The sequence below is a fragment of the Pan troglodytes genome, chromosome 14 (genome assembly GCF_028858775.2).
Source record: "Pan troglodytes isolate AG18354 chromosome 14, NHGRI_mPanTro3-v2.0_pri, whole genome shotgun sequence".
Lineage (NCBI taxonomy): Eukaryota > Metazoa > Chordata > Mammalia > Primates > Hominidae > Pan > Pan troglodytes.
This window is the reverse complement of record NC_072412.2, coordinates 108,387,198-108,412,393: the sequence shown is the minus strand read 5'-3', so window position 1 is coordinate 108,412,393 and position 25,196 is coordinate 108,387,198. Positions and strand designations below refer to the sequence as shown.

At 41.8% G+C, this 25,196-nt stretch overlaps 2 protein-coding genes across 7 annotated transcripts in view; one reads left to right on the top strand and one right to left on the bottom strand.

The window, feature by feature from the left end:
- The window catches only part of BIVM (basic, immunoglobulin-like variable motif containing), a 42,880-nt gene extending 42,174 nt beyond the window's left edge, over window positions 1-706 (bottom strand). Inside the window, exon 1 of one of the 3 annotated variants that reach the window (XM_063791812.1) lies at window positions 604-706. The gene's annotated coding sequence lies outside the window, so the exon portion shown is untranslated. 3 annotated transcript variants of the gene reach the window in all.
- Window positions 701-24,903, top strand: POGLUT2 (protein O-glucosyltransferase 2). Of its 4 annotated transcripts, XM_063792304.1 has the most exons (11): window positions 721-1,266; window positions 2,765-2,970; window positions 5,927-6,132; window positions 6,316-6,393; window positions 7,602-7,744; window positions 8,308-8,480; window positions 8,600-8,837; window positions 10,501-10,710; window positions 11,785-11,874; window positions 13,352-13,459; window positions 15,188-15,412. In XM_063792304.1, exons 5-11 carry the CDS (start codon window positions 7,730-7,732, stop codon window positions 15,203-15,205), a joined length of 852 nt encoding a protein of 283 aa, XP_063648374.1. In that variant the 5' UTR covers window positions 721-1,266; window positions 2,765-2,970; window positions 5,927-6,132; window positions 6,316-6,393; window positions 7,602-7,729; the 3' UTR covers window positions 15,206-15,412. The 4 variants fall into 4 exon arrangements, with proteins under 4 accessions (XP_522713.2, XP_016781006.1, XP_063648374.1 ...); XM_522713.7 differs by lacking the exon at window positions 7,602-7,744 and having other exon boundaries at window positions 701-1,266; XM_016925517.4 differs by lacking the exons at window positions 7,602-7,744; window positions 13,352-13,459 and having other exon boundaries at window positions 718-1,266.
- The last annotated feature ends 293 nt before the right edge of the window (window positions 24,904-25,196 follow it).

Sequence of the window (25,196 nt, the reverse complement as noted above, 5' to 3'; positions counted from 1 at the left end):
GAGCGCGCACCCATGCAGTGGCCTCCATCTGGACGCCACGGGGCTCCGGAGAGGCGATGACCCCTGGCAGCCCAGGCCGGTATCGAATTAAGTAAAAATTGTGAATGCCCAGGTGGCTGCGCGTAGAGTGGCAGCAGGCCGGGCTGGCGGCGCCCAGGTGCCCAGCGGAGGGCCAGGCGCTCAGAGCGCACAGCCGGCCGCCACCTCGGCCCCTGCCCCCCGCCCCGGGGTACCTCTGGCCTGTCGGGTGGGGTCGGGTCGCTGCGGCCGCGGCGGAACCCGGCTCCGGACCTGGATCACAGCATCCAGCGCGCGGCCGGCGAGGCGCCTCCTGTTACCCTGGGGCCGGCGTCCCTCGTCCCATCGGAGCGCGCGAGGATGCTGCGGTGCCCGGCGACAGGTCGTCGGATAGCATTGACAGCACCTTCCTTTCAAGGTGCTTTATGCCTGCCCTCTGCACGTGCGGAGGGCAGGGTGACCAACGCAAAAACCTGAGCTGCGCCTCCAGACCCGTGCGCCCCTTTGATGGGCATCTGTGGTGTTTATCTGTCCCCCGAAAGCGGTGACCGAAAAGTAAATAAATGGGCGAGAGGTGGTAAAAACCTGGCAGTATTTCCGCTCGTCCTGTCGCGAACTACATATCCCAGGGAGCCCGGGGCGCCGGGACGCGTGTCCACCCCGCCATCCACTTGGAGAAGGCGTTACTGAGCCTGGCCCGACGCACGGGCCAATCCCCTCGCCCTACACCTTGGCTGGAACCTGAGACGGATTCGCTCCCAAATGATGCTCCAGTGGCAGGAGCAACTCAAGTTCATCATTGTCCTGAGAGAGAGGAGCAGCGCGGTTCTCGGCCGGGACAGCAGAACGCCAGGGGACCCTCACCTGGGCGCGCCGGGGCACGGGCGTTGATTGTCCTGGGGTCGCGGAGACCCGCGCGCCTGCCCTGCACGCCGGGCGGCACCCTTTGCAGTCGCGTTGGCTGCTGCGATCGGCCGGTGGGTCCCTGCCGAAGCCTTGGCTGCTTCTGTCCACCTCTTACACTTCTTCATTTATCGGTGGATCATTTCGAGAGTCCGTCTTGTAAATGTTTGGCACTTTGCTACTTTATTGCTTCTTTCTGGCGACAGTTCCAGCCCTCGCCGAGACCGGCGGAGAAAGGCAGCTGAGCCCGGAGAAGAGCGAAATATGGGGACCCGGGCTAAAAGCAGACGTCGTCCTTCCCGCCCGCTATTTCTATATTCAGGCAGTGGATACATCAGGGAATAAGTAAGTCGAGAAACGGCTCCTTACCTATTTTGGATGGCGGTTAAGTCTGTTTCTCCTTTTAAGATTTTTCTTTCCAAGAACTCGTTTCTCCACAGCAGTTTATATTCCAGGATATTTGGTTACCAATTTTTCTCTGTAGCTGTAGAAATTGTTCCGAATTATAATATATGCCATATAATGTATTGTATATAACATATAAAATAATCTCCTAGCAATTTTGATTCAGATTCCCACATTATCAGGGCAAGACAAAGTCCCTCCACTTTGCTGGAAATACTGTTTCTAACTACTTTTCGCATAAGCTGTTATAAGGGATTTAAACCTAGTTGTTAGAGACTTGATGGGCTTCATCTTTCTCTGGTGCGGCCCTCAATTTTCAAGGAGACATCTGCAGGTAAGCATGTTTTGAAACTGAAAAAGAAAAATGAAGTACTATTTGAAACTTCAGAGTTCGGAAGGAAAGTATCGAAGTATTAATCTCCTATACGATTGTAACAAATATTTTGTTCCAATGAATTTAATACTTTAACATCATACTTAAAACTTATTTTTATAATTCATATACTTCTGAAATGATTGTCTCTATTATTGGTGGATGCTGACCGTGTGTATTTCATACAGAAAAAAATACTGGAATAAAAGGTTGTCAAGTAAAAGGCAGGTTGTAAATTTTGTTATTTGGCAAAAGATGATACACTACCTACTACTTTGCTTTTGCCCATGGCTGAGCATGATTTTTTTTTTTTTTAAGACAGGGTTTCACTTCCTAGCCTAGTCTGGAGTGCAGTGGTGCAATCACAGCTCACTGTACCCTCAACTTCCCAGGCTGAAGCTATCCTCCCACCTCAGCCTCCCTAGTAGTTGGGACTACAGGTGTGTGCCACCTCGCCTGGCTATTTGTTTATTATTATTATCATTATTATGATTATTATTATTATTATTTGTAGAGACAGGATCTCACCTTGTTGCCCAGGCTGATCTCGAACTCCTGGCCTCAAGCAGTCGTCCCTCCTTGGCATCCCAAGGTGCTGAGATAGTAGGCATGGGCCACAGTGCCAGGCCTGAGCGTGATTTATAATACTGATATTGTAAAGATTCATTGGCAGAGATTTTTCAAAATAAGATCATTATCTTTGGGAGCACCATTTGATCACAAATATCCAGATGTGATGGCATGAAATAAGTTAGTAAGAATATTTTTCCATATGGAATGCATGAGTATGTTCTATGCTTATATAGATTAATAGTCTTAACATACTCCATTGTGACTGTTTAATGAAACTGTTTCATGTTATCTTGGCCATTGTCATCCTCATTTTTTTAAATCTCTGATCCATCATATTCATTCTGGTACTAAAAGCATAAGAGAAAAAGAAGCAATCATATGTTAGAGGAAGAATGTGGAGGAGAATAATCAAGTTTCCAGACTGAAGAGCATAACCATTGTGTGTTTGTTCGTTAAAATCTGTTTATCTCCCCCGTCGCCTTTTCATCACAGATTCACGTCTTCTCCAGGCGAAAGGGTCTTCCAGGTGAAAGTCTCAGCACCAGAGGAGCAATTCACTAGAGTCGGAGTCCAGGTTTTAGACCGAAAAGATGGGTCCTTCATAGTAAGATACAGAATGTATGCAAGCTACAAAAATCTGAAGGTGGAAGTTAAATTCCAAGGGCAACATGTGGCCAAATCTCCATATATTTTAAAAGGTAATTTGGAATATAATTTTATAACAGCAGTATTTGAATAAAATAATATATGTTATTCCATCAACAAAAACAACTTGGCATGATATATATATATATATAAATTTTTTTTTTACTGAAAGAAGAAAAATAAAGGCTTTCTACTTGAAAGCTAAGTTATGAGTCCTGGTAAAAAGACATTCAAGATTTGAATGGAAATTCTGATTTGCTAAAGAGCAGGGAACATATTAGTAGAGAATTTACTCCGCGAAGACATACATTAGCAAGAATAATCAAGCTGTGTGCATGCTCATATATGATACTTTCTTAATTGGAAAGATATGACTTAAGTAACTGATAAGTGTTATTGAAATTAGGTAGATCACTTCAGGAAGGGAGATAGCTCGAAAGACAAGGAGCGCACTGGTGGTTGTTTTTTTGTCTTTGTTCCAATGCCATTTTCCCAGAGAAATTCTCTGACATTTCTTTTTTTTTTTTTTTTTGAGGCAAAGTCTCGCTCTGTCGCAAGGCTGGAGTGCGATGGCGCAGTCTTGGCTCACTGCAAGCTCCGCCTTCCGGGTTCAAGCGATTATCCTGCCTCAGCCTCCCATGTAGCTGGGATTACAGGCACGCACCATCATGCCAGGCTAATTTTTGTATTTTTAGTAGAGACAGGATTTCACCATGTTGACCAGGATGGTTTCGATCTCTTGACCTCATGATCTGCCTGCCTCAGCCTCCCAAAGTGCTGGGATTACAGGCGTGAGCCACCATGCTCGGCCATTCTGATGTTTCTTATATAGGATGAGAGTACAGTTTTATTACCTAGAGCCATCTCCTTCCCTCTTACAGGCGACAGTACCACAAGACAGTAGGGAAGCAGTGTATATACAAAGGCAGAAATCTTGTCCCCCCTTAACAACCCCAAGAAAAGTAAACTTTTTTTTTTTTTTTTTTTTTTGTGAACTCTGCAGAGAAGTAAGAAAAGGTAAACACTTTTTAAGAGTGTCTAGGTTCCTTTCCTACATTCTGCCAGTACTGCCTGGTACAGTATCACCCACTAAACCTTAAAAAGATATTCCATTGTCAGCCACTGCCTGGGTTAGGTGGGATCTGAGAATTATAAAAAGGAATAACAGTAAAAACCTCAGTGCAGACTGTAATTAATTTGTTATAAAATTAGTGAAGTGGACTGTTTTGAGAATTACTTTTGCTTCTTTTCGTTGCCGTTGTTGTTGAGACAGGGTCTCGCTCTGTTGCCCAGGCTGGAGTGCAGTGGTGCAATCACTGCTTACTGCAGCCTCGACCTCCTGGGTTCAAGCAATCCTCCCACCTCAGCTGCATGAGTAGCTGGGACTACAGGCACTCACCACCATGCCCCACTAATTTTTGTATTTTTTGTAGAAACAGGGTTTTGCCATGTTGCTCAGGCCGGTCCCGAACCCTGGAGCTCAAGTGATCTGCCCACCTCAGTCTCCCAAAGTGCTAGGATTACAGGCATGAGCCACTGTACCCAGCTACTTTTGCTTTTTTTTTTTTTTTTTTTTTTTTTGAGGTGGTGTCTCGCTCTGTCGCTAGCCTAGAGTGCAGTGGCGCAATCTCGGCTCACTGCAAGCTCTGCCTCCCGGGTTCAAGCGATTCTGCTGCCTCAGCCTCCCAAATAGCTGAGACTACAGGCACGCGCCACAACACCTGGCTAATTTTTGTATTTTTAGTAGAGACGGGGTTTCACCATGTTGACCAGGATGGTCTCGATCTCCTGACCTTGTGATCCGCCCGCCTCAGCCTCCCAAAGTGCTGGGATTACAGGCATGAGCCAAGCACCCAGCCTACTTTTCCTCCTTAATAATTCTTAAAAAAAAAGAATAGCAGTTCCTTGTTTATTTTTGCTGTTATTGATGATTTACTTATTGAGAAAAGTACCTTAGACACTTTAAGAACCTGTTTGTATAACAGACCATCAAAATATTAAATCATATCACTTTTGTCTTTCATTAAAATAGGTATGCTCCTCTGATACCCTTTTACCAGTATTTGGTTATTCTTCAGTCTGCAAAACATAAGGAATAATGAGCTGTAATATTACCATAGACATAAACCAAGTATCTGTTGTCTTTATTTTTTAAAACAAGAGTCTCACTCTGTCCCCCAAGCTGGAGTGCAGTGGCACAATCTCCGCTCACTGCAACCTTCACCTCCCAGATTCAAGCTATTGTCATGCCTCAGCCTCCTGAGTAGCTGAGATTTCAGGCACACACCACCATACCCAGCTAAACTTTTTTGTATTTTTAGTAGAGATGGGGTTTCAACATGTTGGCCAGGCTGGTCTCAAACTCCTGACCTCAAGTTATCCACCCACCTCAGCCTCCCAAAGTGCTGGTATTACAGACGTAAGCCACTGCACCCAGCCTCTATTTCCTTTCTTTTGAACTCATGCAAAGTAGACCTTATTATGAAAATATCACAAAACTTCACTGTGAAGAGCTGTCAGAGTAGAAGGCTGACTTACTTGCAATGCCCCAGTATAGTAAAAATGTATTACTTTTTTGTTCTTTGAAACAGGGTCTCACTGTCTTGCCCAGGGTGGAGTGGTGCAAACATGGCTCACTGCAGCTTCAACCTCCTGGGCTCAAGTGATCCTCCCACGTCAGCCTCCCAAGTAGCTGAAACCACAGGTGCATGCCAACACACCAAGCTAATGTTTTATTTTTTGTAGAGACATGGTCTCCCTGTGTTGCCCAGGCTGGTCCTGAACTCCTGGGCTCAGGCTGTCCTCCTGCCTCAGCCTCCCAAAGTGCTGGGATTACAGACATGAGCCAACCTTGCTGGCCTGTAATTCTCTTAAAATGTGTTTTCAATGAAAATGCTCTTCCTATGTAACTAAGCAAAATTCATGAAGCCACATTATAAATATTTATTACAAGTTTCAAATGCTGAGTGAAATGATCACTGTTGTACTTTGTTATTCTTATGTAAATAGGGCCGGTTTACCATGAGAACTGTGACTGTCCTCTGCAAGATAGTGCAGCCTGGCTACGGGAGATGAACTGCCCTGAAACCATTGCTCAGATTCAGAGAGATCTGGCACATTTCCCTGCTGTGGATCCAGAAAAGATTGCAGTAGAAATCCCAAAAAGATTTGGACAGAGGCAGAGCCTATGTCACTACACCTTAAAGGATAACAAGGTACAACACATGATTTTTTGCTTGTTTGTTTTAGTGATTTTTTTTTCTTGTTTTGAACATTTGGCTACAATTAGCTAAATCATTTTATAAACATCATTCGAATGAGCACTGTGACAAGCTTTTCCTCAGTGAAGTCTGCCAGCGTTTTTAGACTAACATAATAAATGGTAAATTCTCTTTTAGGTTTATATCAAGACTCATGGTGAACATGTAGGTTTTAGAATTTTCATGGATGCCATACTACTTTCTTTGACTAGAAAGGTAAGTATATATTTTCTCTTAGCTCTAATAGATAATTTAAGCCCAGATTTTACAGGATAATTTTTCAAAATACAAATTATAACACTATCAGGGTATTCTCTTCTGGAGCCTTATGATAATACTATTCTGAAGCTTTCTGTTATTTCAGGTACCTGCGTTTGTTTCCTAGGGCTGCCTTAACAAAGTGCTACAAACTGGAAGCCTTAAAATAACAGAAATGTATTCTCTGGCAGTTATGGAGGCCAGATGTCCAAAATCAAAGTGTCAGCTAGGTGCCATGGCTCACGCCTGTAATCCTAGCACTTTAGGAGGTCAAAGCGGGTGGATCACTTGAGCCCAGGAGCTTGAGACCAGGCTGGGCAACATGGTGAAGACCTGTCTCTACAAAAAATACAAAAATTAGCCCGTAGTAGTTTCAGCTAATGGGGAGCTGAGGCAGGAAGATCGCTTGAACCTAGGAGGTCGAGGCTGCATGAGCCGAGATCACGCCACTGCACTCCCAAGGCCTGGGTGACAAGAGTGAGATCCTGTCCCCCCCCAAAAAAAATTAAAGTGTCAGGAGGCCAGCTCCCTCTGAGATGATCCTTTCCTTTCCTTTCCTGCCTCTTCCTGGCTGCTGGCAGTGGCCCTCCATCTTTGGTGTTCCTTGGTTTGCAGCTGCATCCTCCCATCTCTGCCTCTGTCATCACGTGGGCTTCTCCCCTCATGTCTCTGGGTCTCGTCTTATAAGGACACAGCATAGTGGATTAATGGCCCAGCCTACTCCAGTATGACCTCATGCTAACTAATATCTGCAACAACCCTATTTCCAAATAAGGTCATTCTGAGACACTGGGATTTAAGACTTCAGCATATCTTTTGCAGGGACACAATATTTTATAGAGGAAAGAAAAATGCCTTATCATAAAATTATTTTGGTACTAAACTAACTTTGAGTCCAAAGATGACTTGCCTTGTACTGAATCCCATTCCTTGGGATAATGGGCTTTTGTTGGGTTCTAGTGGAATGGTTTGAAAGTAATGTCAAAATGGTGGATGTGAAAGACTCTACCAACATTTTTACCAAATGTATATTTATTTGTAATCTATTATAATATTTATTTGTTGAATAATTTGCATGTATATCTTGATTAAACTACTCATGGAAAATCATAATGCCTTTTTTTCAAGATTTCAAAGCACTTACAGTCTGTTAATTCTGAATGTAGGTAGTTATATAGCATCAATATTAAGCCTCCTTTAAACTAAGACATCAGAGTACCGTCATACTTCTCTTGCTCCTCTTTGTCAATCCATGGGAAAATGAGAATGTTCTTCAGGACTTCGGTTTCTCAAGATGCTTCTCAGACTGGTCAGTGCTTTTCTGGCCTTAAAAATGTATATCTGTTGTTTTGTAAATACTCTAAACATTTTCTGTGACTAGATAAAACATATCCTCTTTACATATTCATGCCATTTGCCAGTACAGGAAGGAAGCATAGCTTGAAACTTACTATGTTGCTGTTGGTGTTGGGCTTCCTGAGTTCAAATCCTGGTCCCGCCACCTACCTGGTGTATGTTTTTTAAAATGGAACCATCTGGCTCACTAGCAAGAAACTAGGGTTAGAGTCCCAAGTGCTATTTTTTAAATCATTTTCCAATAATTCTCTTTCTCTTTGATCATCTTAGAGGCTGTTCGCAGTATTAGAACAGAGATTGCTTTTGCAGTTTCATCCCTTTCATAGGGAGCATAGAATACTTATACATGTGACCATATTCTGAAACATTGCCCACTATTCAAACCAAGATAATTATTATTACCTGAAACATGTAACATTGGCCTTTCATTAATGCAATTTCAAATTTAAATTGATAAATACAATGTATTATCCAATGCAGGAAATGTGAATAAGCTCCTTGTTTTGTTTTTTCTAGGTGAAGATGCCAGATGTGGAGTTCTTTGTTAATTTGGGAGACTGGCCTTTGGAAAAAAAGAAATCCAATTCAAACATCCATCCGATCTTTTCCTGGTGTGGCTCCACAGATTCCAAGGATATCGTGATGCCTACATACGATTTGACTGATTCTGTTCTGGAAACCATGGGCCGGTGAGAGATAAGTCAGGGTTGGCCCAGAGCCTTGGTTTTCTTTCTTTGGTGAGTTCTTTTGCAACAACCTTTGTGATATGATGATTTGGGAGGAAAATCTGTTGCACTTTGTCTTCTAGGGTAAGTCTGGATATGATGTCCGTGCAAGCTAACACGGGTCCTCCCTGGGAAAGCAAAAATTCCACTGCCGTCTGGAGAGGGCGAGACAGCCGCAAAGAGAGACTCGAGCTGGTTAAACTCAGTAGAAAATACCCGGAACTCATAGACGCTGCTTTCACCAACTTTTTCTTCTTTAAACACGATGAAAACCTGTATGGTCCCATTGTGAAACACATTTCATTTTTTGATTTCTTCAAGGTATGACTTAATCAGTAGCTAATCTTTTGTGTTTTTCTAATGTATTTGTACATAGTGCTTTGGGAAGGGAAATTGAGGCCTGCAAATTTCAAGAGGTGGGAGAAGTTAGCACAAAATTGAGCGAATATTGAGACATGGGGGTGCTGGGGACTGTTTTGGCAACCAGGGTCTGCCCTCACTGCCCAGTCTTGATATTAAATGCGCATCAAGGGAGTTTGGAGCCTGGATAGAGCTATAATTTTTTTCCAGCTAACCCTTGAGATAAGCACATGTCACCTCCAAATATGCTTTTATTAATACTTACATGTAAGTCATTTTACAAATACTTTTCCCCAGAGCCATGTTATCACAACAGAATAAGGAAGATATAAACTACTTGTTTCTTACCAGGCCTTCTCGGGGGAATGACGTGAAACTCATCCAAATGTTCTGCCTGGGAATTAGGGTTTGCTTTCTGTGTCTAGAATGTGGATTCCGCATGGTTCCTGGGGAGTAGTCCTTTTTCTAACAACTCCCTTTATAAGGCAGTGGGCAGCACCCTGCTCTTTAGACCATGGAGTCGTTTCTGAAGTCCCCCATGGTAGAGAGAGAGGTGAAAAAGGTCATCATCTGTCCTCTGTATGTGGGAAGACAAGTGATTAACGAGTTCTGTCTGCCCTGTAGATGACCAAATTTTCTTTTGATGGGTTTTGTTGAGGCAGGTTGACCTAAAGAATGTTAAAGTTGAATTGTCAGTATTTTTCTATATGCATATCCCAAAGATTTTTGAAAGAAATGATTATAACCAAAGTGAAAGGATACTAGCCAACCTTCCTCAGTGGAGGGGTGCTCCATCCTGCCTTGGCTTTATTCCTGCCTGTTGAATTTTCTGCAACTAAAGATGATAGATTACCACAGTTCTATGAATAGTTTTATTCATAGGTGTTCTTGCTCCAGAGCTTGCTAATTTCTTTAAGACATATGTCTGGGTGTTTAAAAAATACGGTTAGCCAGGCGTGATGGCTCACGCCTATAATCCCAGCACTTTGGGAGGCTGAGGCAGGCAGATCACCTGAGTTCCAGGGTTCGAGACCAGCCTGGCCAACATGGTGAAACCGCATCTCTACTAAAAATACAAAAATTAGCTGGGCGTGGTGGTGCGTGCCTCTAATCCCAGCGACTTGGGATGCTGAGGCACAAGAATCACTTGATCCCGGGAGGTGGAAGTTGCAGTGAGCTGAGATCACGCCACTACACTCCAGCCTGAGTGACAGAGCGAGACTCTGTCTCAAAATAAATACGTAAATAATACGGTTAACATGGCTCAGAATATGCCATCATTAGGGGCACATTTACAATCAATAAAGTAGCAGGAGAATTACAAAAAGTCACAAATGAATCCATCCTTCCTTATGTTGCAGCCTTAGGACAGCAGTATGATTGTATTCGCTGCTTCAACACTAGATTTGTATCCTTTGTAAAACTGAGAAGCACATCAAAATGAGCATTTAGCTCTAGATCAACCTGTTGTTTAATAACACTTACTAAACGGCAAAGGCAGAGCGTGGAAGCTGACCAAATTGTGTCTGAGGATTGCAAAGGTTTATGTGTGGGATGGGAAGGAGAATAGAGTGGAGAAAAGGAAATTGAATGGAGGTTCTTAGACTTTACCATTGTTTTGCAGCATAAGTATCAAATAAATATCGATGGCACTGTAGCAGCTTATCGCCTGCCATATTTGCTAGTTGGTGACAGTGTTGTGCTGAAGCAGGACTCCATCTACTATGAACATTTTTACAATGAGCTGCAGCCCTGGAAACACTACATTCCAGTTAAGAGCAACCTGAGCGATCTGCTAGAAAAACTTAAATGGGCGAAAGATCACGATGAAGAGGTAAGGTTAGTCTCCTTGAAGGCTTATTTCCACTTGTTTCCCAATATCATGGGTCCTTTTGAAATGTATTGTACCTGGAGAGCATCCAGGATGTTCACGTAATAGACTTTGGCCTGTAAATGGGAAGCTGCCTGCCCATAGATGGCACGGCAGTTCCCCTAGGCTGAACACAGCGGGCACTGCATCTTACATTAACTCTCCACTCTGCATGTGAAACAAAAAGCTAGGCTGGGTGCGGTGGCTCGTGCCTGTAATCCCAGCACTTTGGAAGGCTGAGGCAGGCAGATCACCTGAGGTCAGGAGTTCAAGACCAGCCTGGCTAACATGGTCAAACCCCATCTCTACTAAAAATACAAAAATAAGCTGGCGTGGTGATGGGTGCCTGTAATCCCAGCTACTGGGGAGGCTGAGGCAGGAGAATCACTTGAACCTGGGAGGCGGAGGTTGCAGTGAGCCGAGACCACACCATTGCACTCCAGCCTGGGCAACAAGAGCAAAACTCCGTCTCAAACAACAACAACAACAACAAAAAGCTAAACTGTGGCCTTGATTACACTTTCCTTTCAAGTAGCGTTGCTCTGAGCCACAAGCATTGCCTCCACTAGCAATGTGAAAATTGTAAGATGGCCAGTCTGGCAGGAGTCACTAACAGGCTCCAGGTTAAAATGAGGGATTGATTCAGAAGTAGATGCAGCCATAAATACAGAAATAAAGAGGGATGGAATGCAATAAACTTTAAGCTAATTGTCTCCTGAAATTTGTGAAGGCAGCTGGCTAAGCTTCATCTTGCGTTTACAAAGTCGTCAGTTTGCTTGGTGTACAACCTTGTCTCTCCAGGAGAGGCTTAGTTCTAGAAGGTCCAATATGACTTCTCAAACTTTTAAGTCTTAGAAACCTCCCTCTGATTTAAACAAACGTACTCTGTTAAATGTTCTGTTTTACAATGAGACTACCCCCAAAGATATTATTTCCCACAGTTGCCCCAACGTATACATACTCTGAAGAGCAGTTTGCAGATGCCTGCATGGGAAAAATGGATTCTATTACAGGATTTTGTCGTTGTTCTTCCTGTAGGCCAAAAAGATAGCAAAAGCAGGACAAGAATTTGCAAGAAATAATCTCATGGGCGATGACATATTCTGTTATTATTTCAAACTTTTCCAGGTCAGTATTTTCCAAGAAAATCATCACGTAACTTATAAGTAGACATGTTAAGAACAAATAATATTTTACTTAACAATTTCTAAACATATGTTACTATAGGGAGATATATATACTTCTGTGGATGAAAATCAGAGACAAATATTAAGCAATCATAAAAAAAAGTTGAAAACCAAAGATTAGCTAATGGAAAATGTTACAATATTAAGCGAAAACTATTAATATTAGAACTATGTGATGTTTGACTAAGAAATTGGCCTCTGATCCTACAAAGTTACGGTGCATGGATTTGTATGTTCTCTTTGTGTTACATTGCTGCTGCCTTACCATTTCTTTGTCTAAACAGTGCCAGGTGTGTTTGGGCCTCTTGTCTTGACTCCGTATGAGCCTTGACTTCCCTTGGAAATTATTTCCATGGACCCAAGCATTTAGAGATTGTAATCAAGCATATCCGACGACTTAAAGGACTCTTTTAAAAATGTGGTAGTAGGCCGGGTGCAGTGGCTCACACCTGTAATCCCAGCACTTTGGGAGGCTGAGGCAGACAGATCACCTGAGGTCAGGAGTTTGATACCAGCCTGGCCAACATGGTGAAACCCCGTCTCTACTAAAAATACAAAAATTAGCCGGGTGTGGTTGTGCACACCTATAATCCCAGCTACTCGGGAGGCTGAGGCAGGAGAATCACTTGAACCCGGGAAGTGGAAGTTGCAGTGAGCCGAGATCATACCCCTGCACTCCAGCCTGGGTGACAAGAGTGAAATTCTGTCTCAAAAAAAAAAAAAAAAAAATCAGGTAGTAAACAAGTTCTTGGCTAATAATAGTACTAGATCTAGATTAAGATTTTTATCTCACAGTTGCAGATACTGAGCCCCATATCTGAGGCTCTGCTACAGATCAAAGTTGGTGTATTTCTGGCCTGTACTCCTCCTCCCCATTTTGTAACCTTCCCTTGATGGAGGGAAGCAGAGGACAAACCGTGTAAAATGAATAAACTGGGGGGATTTACCATGTGAATTTCTAAGGATCCATGGGGCAGTGTTCATTCATTTAGCATACGTACTTAGCACAGTGCTTCACTCAGAGTAAGCACGTGATAAATGAAGATGATGATGGAGGCTTGTGCAAGCCATGATAAGGAAAGCAGAATAGTCTCTGTCTTCACATTCTCAGTCTAGGGAAGATTGTGTGCAAAATTATTTTTACTGTGAGGCAGAAGATGGTTAAAAAAAAAAGTCATGGAAATTTAGGATAGAATAAAGAGATGTCTGTTAGGAATAGGCAGCCAGTATTCAAAGGATGGTCTCCTCTCAGATGCTCTACCATTGATGTTCAGAACTGGTATAGATGACGGACTATGCAGATCACAGTTTGACACACATGAGTTAAATGAATCATAGTCTTCATATATTCTAGCCCGTCTCATTGGGTGGATATAAAGTGTTTTATAAGGAATGCTTTTATATTGTTGCTTAAACAGGAATATGCCAATTTACAAGTGAGTGAGCCCCAAATCCGAGAGGGCATGAAAAGGGTAGAACCACAGACTGAGGACGACCTCTTCCCTTGTACTTGCCATAGGAAAAAGGTAACCAGAACTGAGCTTATGGCCAGTGTCAGAGTAAAAACTAACATTGATCCAAACTTGCTTTTATTCCTATAGTCATTCAATCAGGCAGCAAATATTTGAGTTCCTCTCGAGGTCTCCAAGCAATTCAGTCTGCCAGAGAGATACGTATAAAAGATAGCAGTGCTCAAGAAAGGATGCTACAATGCAGTTAATTGAGAAGACATGGTAGCTCCCTGGCAAAGTGGAGGGAAGTCTTTTATAATGTGAGAATCCAGCTCACACCCTATTTGAATGGATGCTTACAGTCTGAAAAATATTTTCATGTGTATCATCTGATGCCCTCATCTCCTCATGAGATAAGTTTGGCAAAGTTCATCATCCCAGTTTAGAGAAGGAAAAATATGTAACCACGATTATTGATGTTTTCCAATTCTTCATTTGAAAGTCATCTCAGTTGATACCACTACATAAGGATCTCATTGATAAAAATGAAAGTCAGATTCACATCTGGACTTTTAAGGTAGAAAGGACCTTAGAAGTCATCCAGTAAATGCCTTCATTTTATGGTTAACAAAACTGAGCCCAAAAAGGAATTGTGCTCAAAATCATCTAGCTGGATTATAGCAAAGCAAAAACCAATCTCTCATCATCAGATTGTGATTGCGTGTGCTTGTATATAAAGCTATAGTGTGGCAGGGGACTGTTGCTTTGATTATGATTTTTGTTTGTTTGAAGGAATGTAAATTGCATAAACTAGAGTGTGTGTGTGTGTGTGTGTGTGTGTGTGTGTGTGTGTGTGTAACATATGCTGACTTAACATTTTAGGCAACATAATTAGGTTTCTGAATGGACAAGTTCAAAATTGTGGTATTATAACCAAAGACAAGAAGGCAGATTTGGCAATTATTATGTCTACCTCTCAAGGAGGTGTAAAAGGAATTAAGGTGAGGCTGGCCCCAGTGATGTGACAGAACCAGCTTATATGAGCTCACCCACTGATAAATATTCAGGAATTTTGCATACTAGTTAAATTTTTGGTAGCTTGGAATCATCCTGATAGGAGTATTTACACCATGACAATCAGCACATGCTACAAATCAGAATTTTGGTTGTTTTATTTTTGTCTTTGTTTTTTATAGAACTCATTAACCACTAACCAACTGGCCCTCAGAGGTGGTTCATCATCATTGTTAACTCTGTCAGTGCTCCAAGGCCATAAAAATCAGTTAAAACCAATGATAAAACAAGAATTGCCAAATCGAAAGGATCCCCCTCACCAATCCGTGATTTGGTATCAGAACACTTCTCACTTTGGCTCTAAGTGAGATTGGCAGCTTCCTTGCTCCACTCCTGCTCAGTTATTTATCTTCATCTACGTAATTGAGAGGAGGTACCCAGCCAGTTTCTTCCACTGATTAGTAGAAGTTAGGGGCCAGAATGATAGCTTCGTTTATTTTTTGCTCATTGTCTATCCTAGTCTTTCACCACTACTGTTCATAACATGAGGCCTTTACAGTAGTACAGCCCATGGATGTTTGGGTTCCTTATCAGTAGGCTATGAAACACAAGTGATTTTACCCTTAGCTGACTCTGGGCCTCTGGAAATAGTCCCAAGCCCTAAAAGCCTCTAGCAGCATCTTGGCTCCCTCTCATCTTTACAGGAAAATAATTAACAAATGAATGTAAGTCTTCTTCACTTGTGTAAGACTTCTTGATAGCTCTAAATATTTTGCTTCTTAATTGCAGACCAAAGATGAACTCTGATATGCAAAATAACTTCTATTAGAATAATGGTGCTCTGAAGACTCTTCTTAACTAAAAAGAAGAATTTTTTTAAGTATTAATTCCATGGACAATATAAAATCTGTGTGATTGCAGTATGAAGACACGTTTCTACTTATGCAGTATTCTCATGACTGTACTTTAAAGTACATTTTTAGAATTTTATAATAAAACCACCTTTATTTTAAAGGACTACGTTGTGCTAATTATTAGCCGTGTTTGGAACAGAGAGCAGTAAAAACAGAGAGAATCTGGGTCCTTGATGCACAGCAGCCCAGAGCACCTGCCCAGACTGGTTTTAAATGACAAAGCAATGAACCCCTGTCTCCTTTTAAGCCCAAATTATTGTGGGTATTCAGCCAAACTTAATTCTAGCTAATACTTCGTACAAGGCCAGTCATTATATGGCCTCTACCTGCATCTTTAGTCAAATCTCTCAGCACTTTCTAGTATCAATACTGTCCTCTGGAAGAACGAGTCCTCTCCCAGTTCTGTCGATGCCTGTGTCCTTACCTTCCTGGCTCTTGCCTTTCCCTTGTCCTGGAATGTCTTGGCCCTCTTTTCTTCAACTGGCTTACACATCCTTCAGCACATATTTTATCCTTACTAGATTTTAAGTGCCATGACCTCAGAGACCAGGCCTTTCTTCTGGGTAGTCCTAACGTCTAATAGAGTGCCAGCAACTAGAAAGACTGAATAAATATCTAATGGGTGATATGGTTTTGATGTTTGTCCCTTCCAAATCTTATGTTGAAATGTAATTCCGAGTGGTGGAGATGGGGCCCGGTGGGAGATGTTTGTATCTTAGGGGTGGATCCCTCATGAATGGCCTGGCACCATCCTTGCAGTGACAAGTGAGTTCTCACTGTGAGTTCACATGATCTGGTGGTTTTAAAAGGTGTGGCACCTCCCCCTCTCTCTGTGTTGCTCCCTCTCTTGCCACCTGATACCCTGGCTCCCCTTTGCCTTCCACCGTGGTTGGAAGCTTCCTGAAGCCCTCTCCAGAAGCAGATGCTGGCACCACACTTCCTATACAGCCTGCAGAACGATGAACCAAAATAAATCTCTTTTCTTTAGAAATTACCCAGCCTCAGGTATTTCTTTATAGCAACACAAAAATGGCATTAACACAATGAGTAAATGAATGAATGAAAATCACTTTGAAATGCAGTTAAAAGAATTTAAAAAGAACTAAAAATCTGAACACTGAACCATATATCATATTCTACAAATTCCTTTACCTAATATTCTCTCTTCCATTCATCTTCCAGTCAAATAATTTTTTCTAAATTATTTTGAATCTTGAAATAGACATACAGAAGAATATAAAACATATATCTGCAATTTAAACATATATCTGCAATTTAATTATAAGAAAACATCCATGTAATCACTGACAAAGATTCTTTGCTTGACCACGTGTATTAGTCCATTCTCTCGCTGCTAATAAAGACATACCTGAGACTGGGTAATTTATAAAGAAAAGAGGTTTAATTGACTCACAGTTCCACAGGGCTGAGGAGACCTCAGGAAACTTGCAATCATGGCAGAAGGGGAAGCAAACAAGTCTTTCCTCACATGGCGGCAAGGAGAAAGCACCAAGCAAAGGGGAAAAACCTCTTATAAAACCATCAGATCTCGTGAGAACTCACTCACTATCACAAGAACAGCATGAAGGTAACTGTCCCCATAAATCAATTACCTCCCACCAGGTCTCTCCCACAACATGTGGGGATTATGGGAACTACAATTCAAGGTGAGATTTGGGTGGGGACACAGCCAAACCATATCATTCCACCCCGGCCCCTCCCAAATCTCACATCTCACATTTCAAAACACAATCATGCCTTCCCAACAGTTCCCCAAAGTCTTATTTCATCATTAACCCAAAAGTCCAAGTCCACAGTTTCATCTGAGACAAGGCAAGTCTCTTCCACCTATGAGCCTGTAAAATCAAACACAAGTTAGTTACTTCCTAGATACAATGGAGGTACAGGCATTGGGTAAATATACCTGTTCCAAATGGGAGAAATTGGCCAAAACAAAGGGGCTATAAGCCTCATGCAAGCCCCAAATCCAACAAGGCAGTAATTAAATCTTAAAGCTCCAAAATAATCTTTGACTCCATGTCTCACATCCAGGTCACACTGATGCAAGAGGTGGGCTCTGACAGCCTTGGGCAGCTCTACCCCTGTGGCTTTGCAGGCCACAGCCCCTCACCCCAGCTGCTTCCACAGCTGGCATTGAGTGTCTACGGCTTTTCCAGGTGCAAGCTGCAAGCTGTTGGTGGATCTCTCATTCTGGGTCTGGAGGACAGTGCCCCTCTTCAGCTCCACTTGGCACTACCCCCGTGGGGACTCTTGTGTGGGGCCCAACCCCACATTTCCCTTCCACACTGCCCTAGCAGTGAGGGCTGTGCCCCCACAGCAAACCAGCCTGAACATCCAGGTGTTTCCATACATCCTCTAAAATCTAAGCAGAGGTTCCCAAACTTCAATTATTGACTTCTGCATACCTGCAGGCTCAACACCATATGTAAGCTGCCAAGGCTTGGGGCTTGCACCCTCTGAAGCCATGGCCCAAGCTGTACCTTGGTCCCTTTCAGCCACAGCTAGAGTGGCTAGGACACAAGCCACCAAGTCCCTAGGCTGCACACAGCAGGGGGCCCTGGGCCTGGCCCCAAAACCATTTTTCCCTCCTAGGCCTCTGGGCCTGTGATAGGAGAGGCTGCCTTGAAAGTCTCTGACATGCCCTGGAGACATTTCCCCATTGTCTTAATGATTAACATTGGGCTTTTTGTTTATGCAAATTTCTGTAGCAAGCTTGGATTTCTCCCCAGAAAATGGGTTTTTATTTTCTGTTACATTGTCAAACTGAAAATTTTCCAAACTTTTATGCTCTGCTTCCTCTTGAACGCTTTGCCATGTAGAAATTTCTTCTGCCAGATACCTTAAATCATCTCTCTCAAGTTCAAAGTTCCACAGATCTCTAAGGCAGGGGCCAAATGCTGCCAGCCTCTTTGGTAAAGTATATCAAGCATCATCTTTATTCCAGTTCCCAACAAGTTTCTCATCTCCATCTGACACCACCTCAGCCTGGACTTCATTGTCCATATCACAATCAGCATTTTGGTCAAAGCCATTCCACAAGTCTCTAGGAAGTTCCAGACTTTCCCATGTCTTTCTGTCTTCTAAGCCCTCCAAGTCTCTAGGAAGTTCCAAACTTTTCCACATTTTCCTGTCTTCTTCTGAGCCCTCCAAACTGTTCTAGCCTCTGCCCGTTACCCAGTTCCAAAGTCACTTCCACATTCTTTGGGTATCTTTACAGCAGCACCTCACTCTCTGCAGTACCAATTTACTGTATTAGTCCATTCTCACGCTGCTAATAAAAGACATACCCACAACTGGGTAATTTATAAGGGAAAGAGGTTTAATTGACTCACAGTTCCACAGGGCTGGAAGGCCTCAGGAAATTTACAATCATGGTGGAAGGGGAAGTGAATACATCCTTCTTCACATGCCAGCTGGAAGAAGTGCTGAACAAAGGGAGAAAAGCCCCTTATAAAACCATCAGATCTTGTGAGAACTCACTCGCTATCTTGAGAACAGCATGGGGGTAACTGCCCCTGTGATTCAATTACCTCCCACTGGGTCCATCCCATGACACATGGGGATTACGGGAACTACAATTCAAGATTGTTCCCAGACCAAACTGAGAGTCAGGCTACTATTTCTCGTGGCCCAATAACAAGATGCAGATGAACTGGGGAGGAAGAGAGTTTTTATTTCTGTAACCAGCTACAGGGAGAAGGCCTGGAAATTATCACCAGACCGACTGAAAATTACAAAGTTTTCCAGAGCCTATATACCTTCCAAGCTATATGTCTATATTTAAGTATGCATTCATCTAAACACATAAGTGATTAACTTCTTTTAATCTGTAACTAAGGTCTGAGTCTTGAAGACCTTTCTCTGGAGACTCAGTAAATGTACTTAATCTAAATGAGTCCAGGTGCTGGGGTGATTACCCTTATCTTGTCTCCTACTAAATCACGAAGGTTTAGGGATTTCCTTCAGACTCCCAATAAATTAGTTTATGGAGGCCTTGGGAGTTTCTTCAGGCCCCCAATAAAACTTGTTTAATCATGCTTTAAGGTTCAGGAAAGGCCTAGGCAAAACTCTTGGTGGGCTGTTGTTACATTCCAGCCTTTGTATAAGGACGCTGGCTTTTAACATTTAATTTAACCACTCAGTCAGTACTGAAACTGTTGTATGGAGGCCTGCGTTAGTGAGACCTGGCCTGCCACAAGATGAGATTTGGGTAGGGACACAGCCAAACCATATCACCATCCTTTCATCAGCCTCCTGAACCTTGTCGTAGGCCTATCTGTGCACTGCCTTATAAAATTCAATTTTAGCAAGAACCCTGCTAATTCAGTTTCACAAAAATCCCCCACCCTCCATATGTGACCACACTTTATATCTAATCTGCTTCCTCATCCTCTACCATCCCCCAGGTCATGTCTGATCGTGCTGGCCTGTTTTCAGCTAGAATCCCATTTGGTCTATTTAACCAGAATCTCTGTCACCCTGATGCATTTCCTCTTAGTAATTTTCCATCCACTGACTCCCTACCCTGCTCCTTGGCTATAAATGCCCATTTAACCATGCTGTATTCAGAATTGAGTCCAATCCTATACTGAAGTGTCTTTTCCCCTGTTGCAATAGTCCTGAATAACATCTGTTTTTTTACCACTTTAACTATCGTCCAGCTCTGGTTTTTCTTCGACATTTCCACTCGGGTTCAGAAATAGAACATTGCTTAGAGGTGACCACAGTGCCTCCTCTTATCACATTTCCTCTCTGCTCCCAGGTAACCACAAACATGATGGCTGTGATAATCTTTTTCTTGCTTTTTAGTTTTACCACCTACATACACTTCCCTAAGCAGTAGAGTTTACTCTTGCCTATTTTGAAATTGATATAAATGGAATCGTATCAAATTTTTGTTGTTGTTACTTGCCTATTTTTTTTTTTAGACCGAGTCACACTCTGTCACTCAGGCTGGAGTGCAATGGCACAATCTTGGCTCACTTCAACCTCCACCTCCCAGGTTCAAGCGATTCTCCTGCCTCAGTCTCCTGAGTAGCTGGGATTATAGGTGCCTGCCTTGCCCGGCTAATGTTTTGTATTTTTAGTAGAGAGAGGGTTTCAGCATGTTGCCCAAGGTTGTCTCAAACTCCTGAACTCAAGTGCTATGCCAGCCTCGGCCTCCCAAAGTGCTAGGATTACAGGCATGAGCCACCACACCCAGCCTTATTCATTTTTTATATGTGGACAGTACTTCACCATATAAATATGATCACTTTATTTTACCGTCCATTGCAGATGGACATTTGGATTCCTCTCATTTGGGGGGAATGTCAATCAGTGCTACAGCAAACATTCTTATTCATGTTTCTTGGCCACATTTGATTAGAAGTGGAATTACTGGGTTATAAGGAATGTACACCTGTTATTTCACTCGATAATGTTAAATGATTCCAAATTGGTTGTCCCAGTTTATGCTCTTTCCAGGGCTGTACAGAATTTGCAGTTGTTTTACTTTCTGCTAACAGTTGATATTATCAGACTTACAAATTTTTTGCCAATCTGATTAGTACACAATGGTAACACATTATGTTTTAATTTTCATTTCTCTGATTATTAATGAGGTTGACCATTTTGTGGTTATGAGCCATTTGTGTTGCCTTTCCTGTAAAATTTTTAATCTTTTTAAATTTTTACTTATTTCCCTACTAAGTTGTTCAACTTCCTGCTGGATTCATAGACATATTTTGGAGTTAGTACTTTGTGGTATATGCTGCATACATCCTACTTTATGGTATGTCTTAGACTCTCATTTCAGTGTCTTTTAATGCTCAAAAGATTATGTTTTTTGTTTTTTGGGTGTTTTTTTTCGTAGAGACAGGGTCTCACTAGCTGGTTATTTAATGTAGCTAAGAAAACTATAGATTTTTATATATGTTCTGTACCCAACCCCTTAACGAACGATTTTATTAGCTCTAATACATTTCACTTGTTTTTTCTCAAACACAGTCATATTTGAAACTGACAGTGTATCTTCTTTACCATATTTATAATCTTATTTATTTTCTGTCCTTATTGCATTGGCTGGAACTTCTAGCATAATGTTGAATGATTGTGGTGACAACAAGCATTCTTATTGTCTTTCAGACTTCATTGGTATATCATTAGTCAGGATTCTCCAGATAAATATGACCAATAGAAGGGTGTGTGTGTGTGTGTGTGTGTGTGTGTTCATAAGGATTTATTTTAAGAAATTGGTTCACACAATTATAGAGGCTAGCAAGTCCAAAATCTGCAGTTAAAGTCCAAAGACCATTAGGCTGGAGACCCAGGAGAGATTAGTATTGCAGTTCAAGCCTGAAGGAGGTCTGCTGACAGAATTCCCTCTTGCTCAAGGGAGGCTAGTCTTTTGTTCTACTTACTCCTTCAGTTAACTGGATGAGGCCCCCCCCACGTTACAGAGGGCAATCTGCTTTACTCACAGTTCACTGATTTAAATGGTAATCTTATCCCAAAACACCCTCATCAAAACATGCAGAATAATGTGTGACCACTTATCTAGGCACCCTGGATCAGCCAACTTGACACATAAAGTTAGCATTACAAATGGGAATTTGTTCAACAACTGTTGAGCACCTAATATGTGCCAGACATTGTACTGTGCTCTAAGGATACAGAAGTGAACAACTGCTGTCTATTCTGAAAAAGAATGAAATTAACAAGTAAAAACTAAACAAGATAATTATGGATTGTCATAAATAAAAACAGGGTATTATAGAGAAAAGTGGGGTAGGTAGTGGTGGCTACTTTAGATTGGATCATCAAAGATGCTACAGATTTTTCTATGTCGAGTAAAATGTTTGGTATAGTTTATGATAAACAACCACTATTAAAACAATACATTTCCAATCTAATACTGACTTATTTCCTTTTTCAATAGGAAAGGCATTAAATTTTATTAAATGTTTTTAAGTCATCTATTGAAATGCTCATGTTTTATTTGGCTTTGTTTTTGCTGCATTAATCTGTAATGGATTACATTAATAGCATTCTAATTTTTGAAACATTATAAAACCCCAGGGTTTAAAAAAAAAACAAACCCAGGGTTATTACATATTATTATTTTAATACATGGCTGAATTAATTGCACTAATATTTAATTTAGGATATTTCAAACTATAGCCCACAGGCCAAATCTGAGCCACCACCAGTGTTTGTACAGCCTGCAAACTAAGAATGATCTCAACATTGCTAAGTGGCTGAAAAACGTAAAAAGAAGAGTATCTCATTACATGAGAAGCATATATGAAATTCAATTTTTGGTTCATAAATAAAGCTTTTGTATTAGTTTCCTATTGTTGCTATGATAAATTACCACAAACTTATGTGGTTGAAAACAACATAAATTATTCTTTCAGAGTTTTGGAGGTCAGAGTCCGAAACCAGTTTCACAGAGCTCATGTCAAGGTATTGGCAGGGCTGATTCCTTCTGGAGTCTCTGAGAGGGGAAAACTTTTCCTTGCTATTTCCAGCTTCTAGAGCTGCAGTCCTTATATTTCTTGTCTTGAGGCCCCTCTTCCATCTTCTCAGCCAGCATCTTGGCATCTTCAAATCTCTCCGCTTCTGTCGTCACATCGCCTTTTGTTTCTCTGAATGGCACAGCAGAATTATTCATAATAACCAAAAAGTGTAAACAATTCAAATGTCCACCAACTGGTGAATGGATACTCAAAAATGCTGAATACTATTTGGCAATAAAAATATATGAGTTGTAACAAGGTGCAAAGTACTGATGCATGTCACAGCATGGATAAACCTTGAAAACATTATCCTAAGTGCAAGAGGCTAGAGGCATACGACCATACAGTGTAGGACTCCATTTATATGAACTGTCCAGAAAAGGCAAATCCAGAGAGACAGAAAGTATGTTAGTGGTTGCCCGGGGTTAGGGGTAGGAACAGAGAATGGCTGTAATGCCAGTGAATCCCAAAATTGGAGCTCAGCCTGAGAGGGTTCTTGACTTTGCACAGGAAAGGATTCAAGAGCAAACTGACAGTAAAATGAAAGCAAAGCAAGTACATTAGAGCAACAAAGCACAGGAAAATTGCTTCTGGTAAACTGAGCAGGGCTACCCCACAGGCAGAGTAACACTCATGGATTGCTGGCTAGCTATATATATTATATGTATATACATACATATAATATATATACACATATATAATATATACATACATATAATATATACATATGTATATAAACATATATACATGTTATATATACATATGTGTATATATACATGTTATATATACATATGTGTATATATACACACATATATACATATATAGCATTTATACTATATGTATATAGCATTTATACTATATGTATATAGCATTTATACTATATGTATATAGTATATACATATATACATAAATATACATATAGTATATACATACACACATAAATACTATATATAGTATTTATACAATATATGTATACATATATAGTATTTATACTATATATAGTACGTATATATATGTGTGTATATATACACATATGTATATGTGTGTGTGTGTATGTATAGAGAGAGAGAGAGAGAGAGAGAGAGAGAGAGAGAGACGGAGTCTCGCTCTGTTGCCCAGCCTGGAGTGCAGTGGTGCTCTCTTCTCGGCTTTGCAACCTCTGCCTCCAGGGTTCAAGCAGTTCTCCTGCCTCAGCTCCCGAGTAGCTGGGACTACAGGTGCCTGCCACTACGCCTGACTAATTTTTGTGTTTTTGGTAGATGCCGGGTTTCACCGTGTTGGCCAGGCTGGTCTCCAACTCCTGACCTCAGGTGATCCACCCGCCTTGGTCTCCCAAAGTGCTGGGATTACAGGCATGGGCCAGGGCACCCGGCCACTGGCTAGCTATATTTATACCTACTCCTTCATCGTACGCTAAATAAGGGGTGGGTTATTCACGAATTTTCTAGAAAAGGGGTGGGGAGTTCCCCTGGAACTGAGAATTCTTCCGTTTTTAAACCATATAAGGTAAGGTCTGGGCATTGCCATGGCATTTGTAAACTGTCAGAGTGCTGGTGGAAGTGTTGTAGCATGTTCATGTATTATAATTAGTGTATAATGAGCAGTGAGGGCACTAGAGGTCACTTTGGTCACCATCCTGGTTTTAGCTGGCTTGGGCCTGTTTCTTTAGGGCAGTTTCGGCCGTTTTTTTAGGGCATCCTGTTCTGACCAGATCTTGTTTTGCTCAGCAGGTGGTGATCAGTGCTCGGAAAGTCCTGCTGATCTCCTATCTCAACTGTAACTGCGCAAATACTTTTCAGGGGGATAATGGAAATGTTCTTAAATTACAGTGATGGTTGCAAATGGTTTTAAAATTACTGAAAATCATTGAATGGTACACTTCAAATGAGTGAATTTTATGGCATGTAAAGAAATGTTTTTAAAAAACACAGGTAAAAAATTAGGAGACAAAGAAGTATTAAGACTTTGTAATTTGGGGAAACACTTGTGATAAATGACAGCGACTATGTGGGTTTGTGGAATGTATTTCCTTATATGTACCGTGACAGAAAAGAGGGCAGGTGCCAACTGCACTGGGCTTGGGGAAGATTCATTCATTTAAGAAATTTTTTTTTTCTGAGCATTATTCATACACAAGAGGTTCACGGTTAAAACAAAAATTTACAAAAAGCAACCCTTTCTTCACCTGGGAGCTTATAGCGCAGTGAGGAGACACAGATACATCCATAGCTCGTGAGGTGACCGGGGAAGGACAGGAAGAGCGGGGAGGCGATCAGGGGAGGCCTCGCTGTGAAAACCACGCGCCCTGTCGACCCCGAGGAGACGCGGCCCACGCTGGGAGGGAGCAGCCAGGACAAAAGCCGG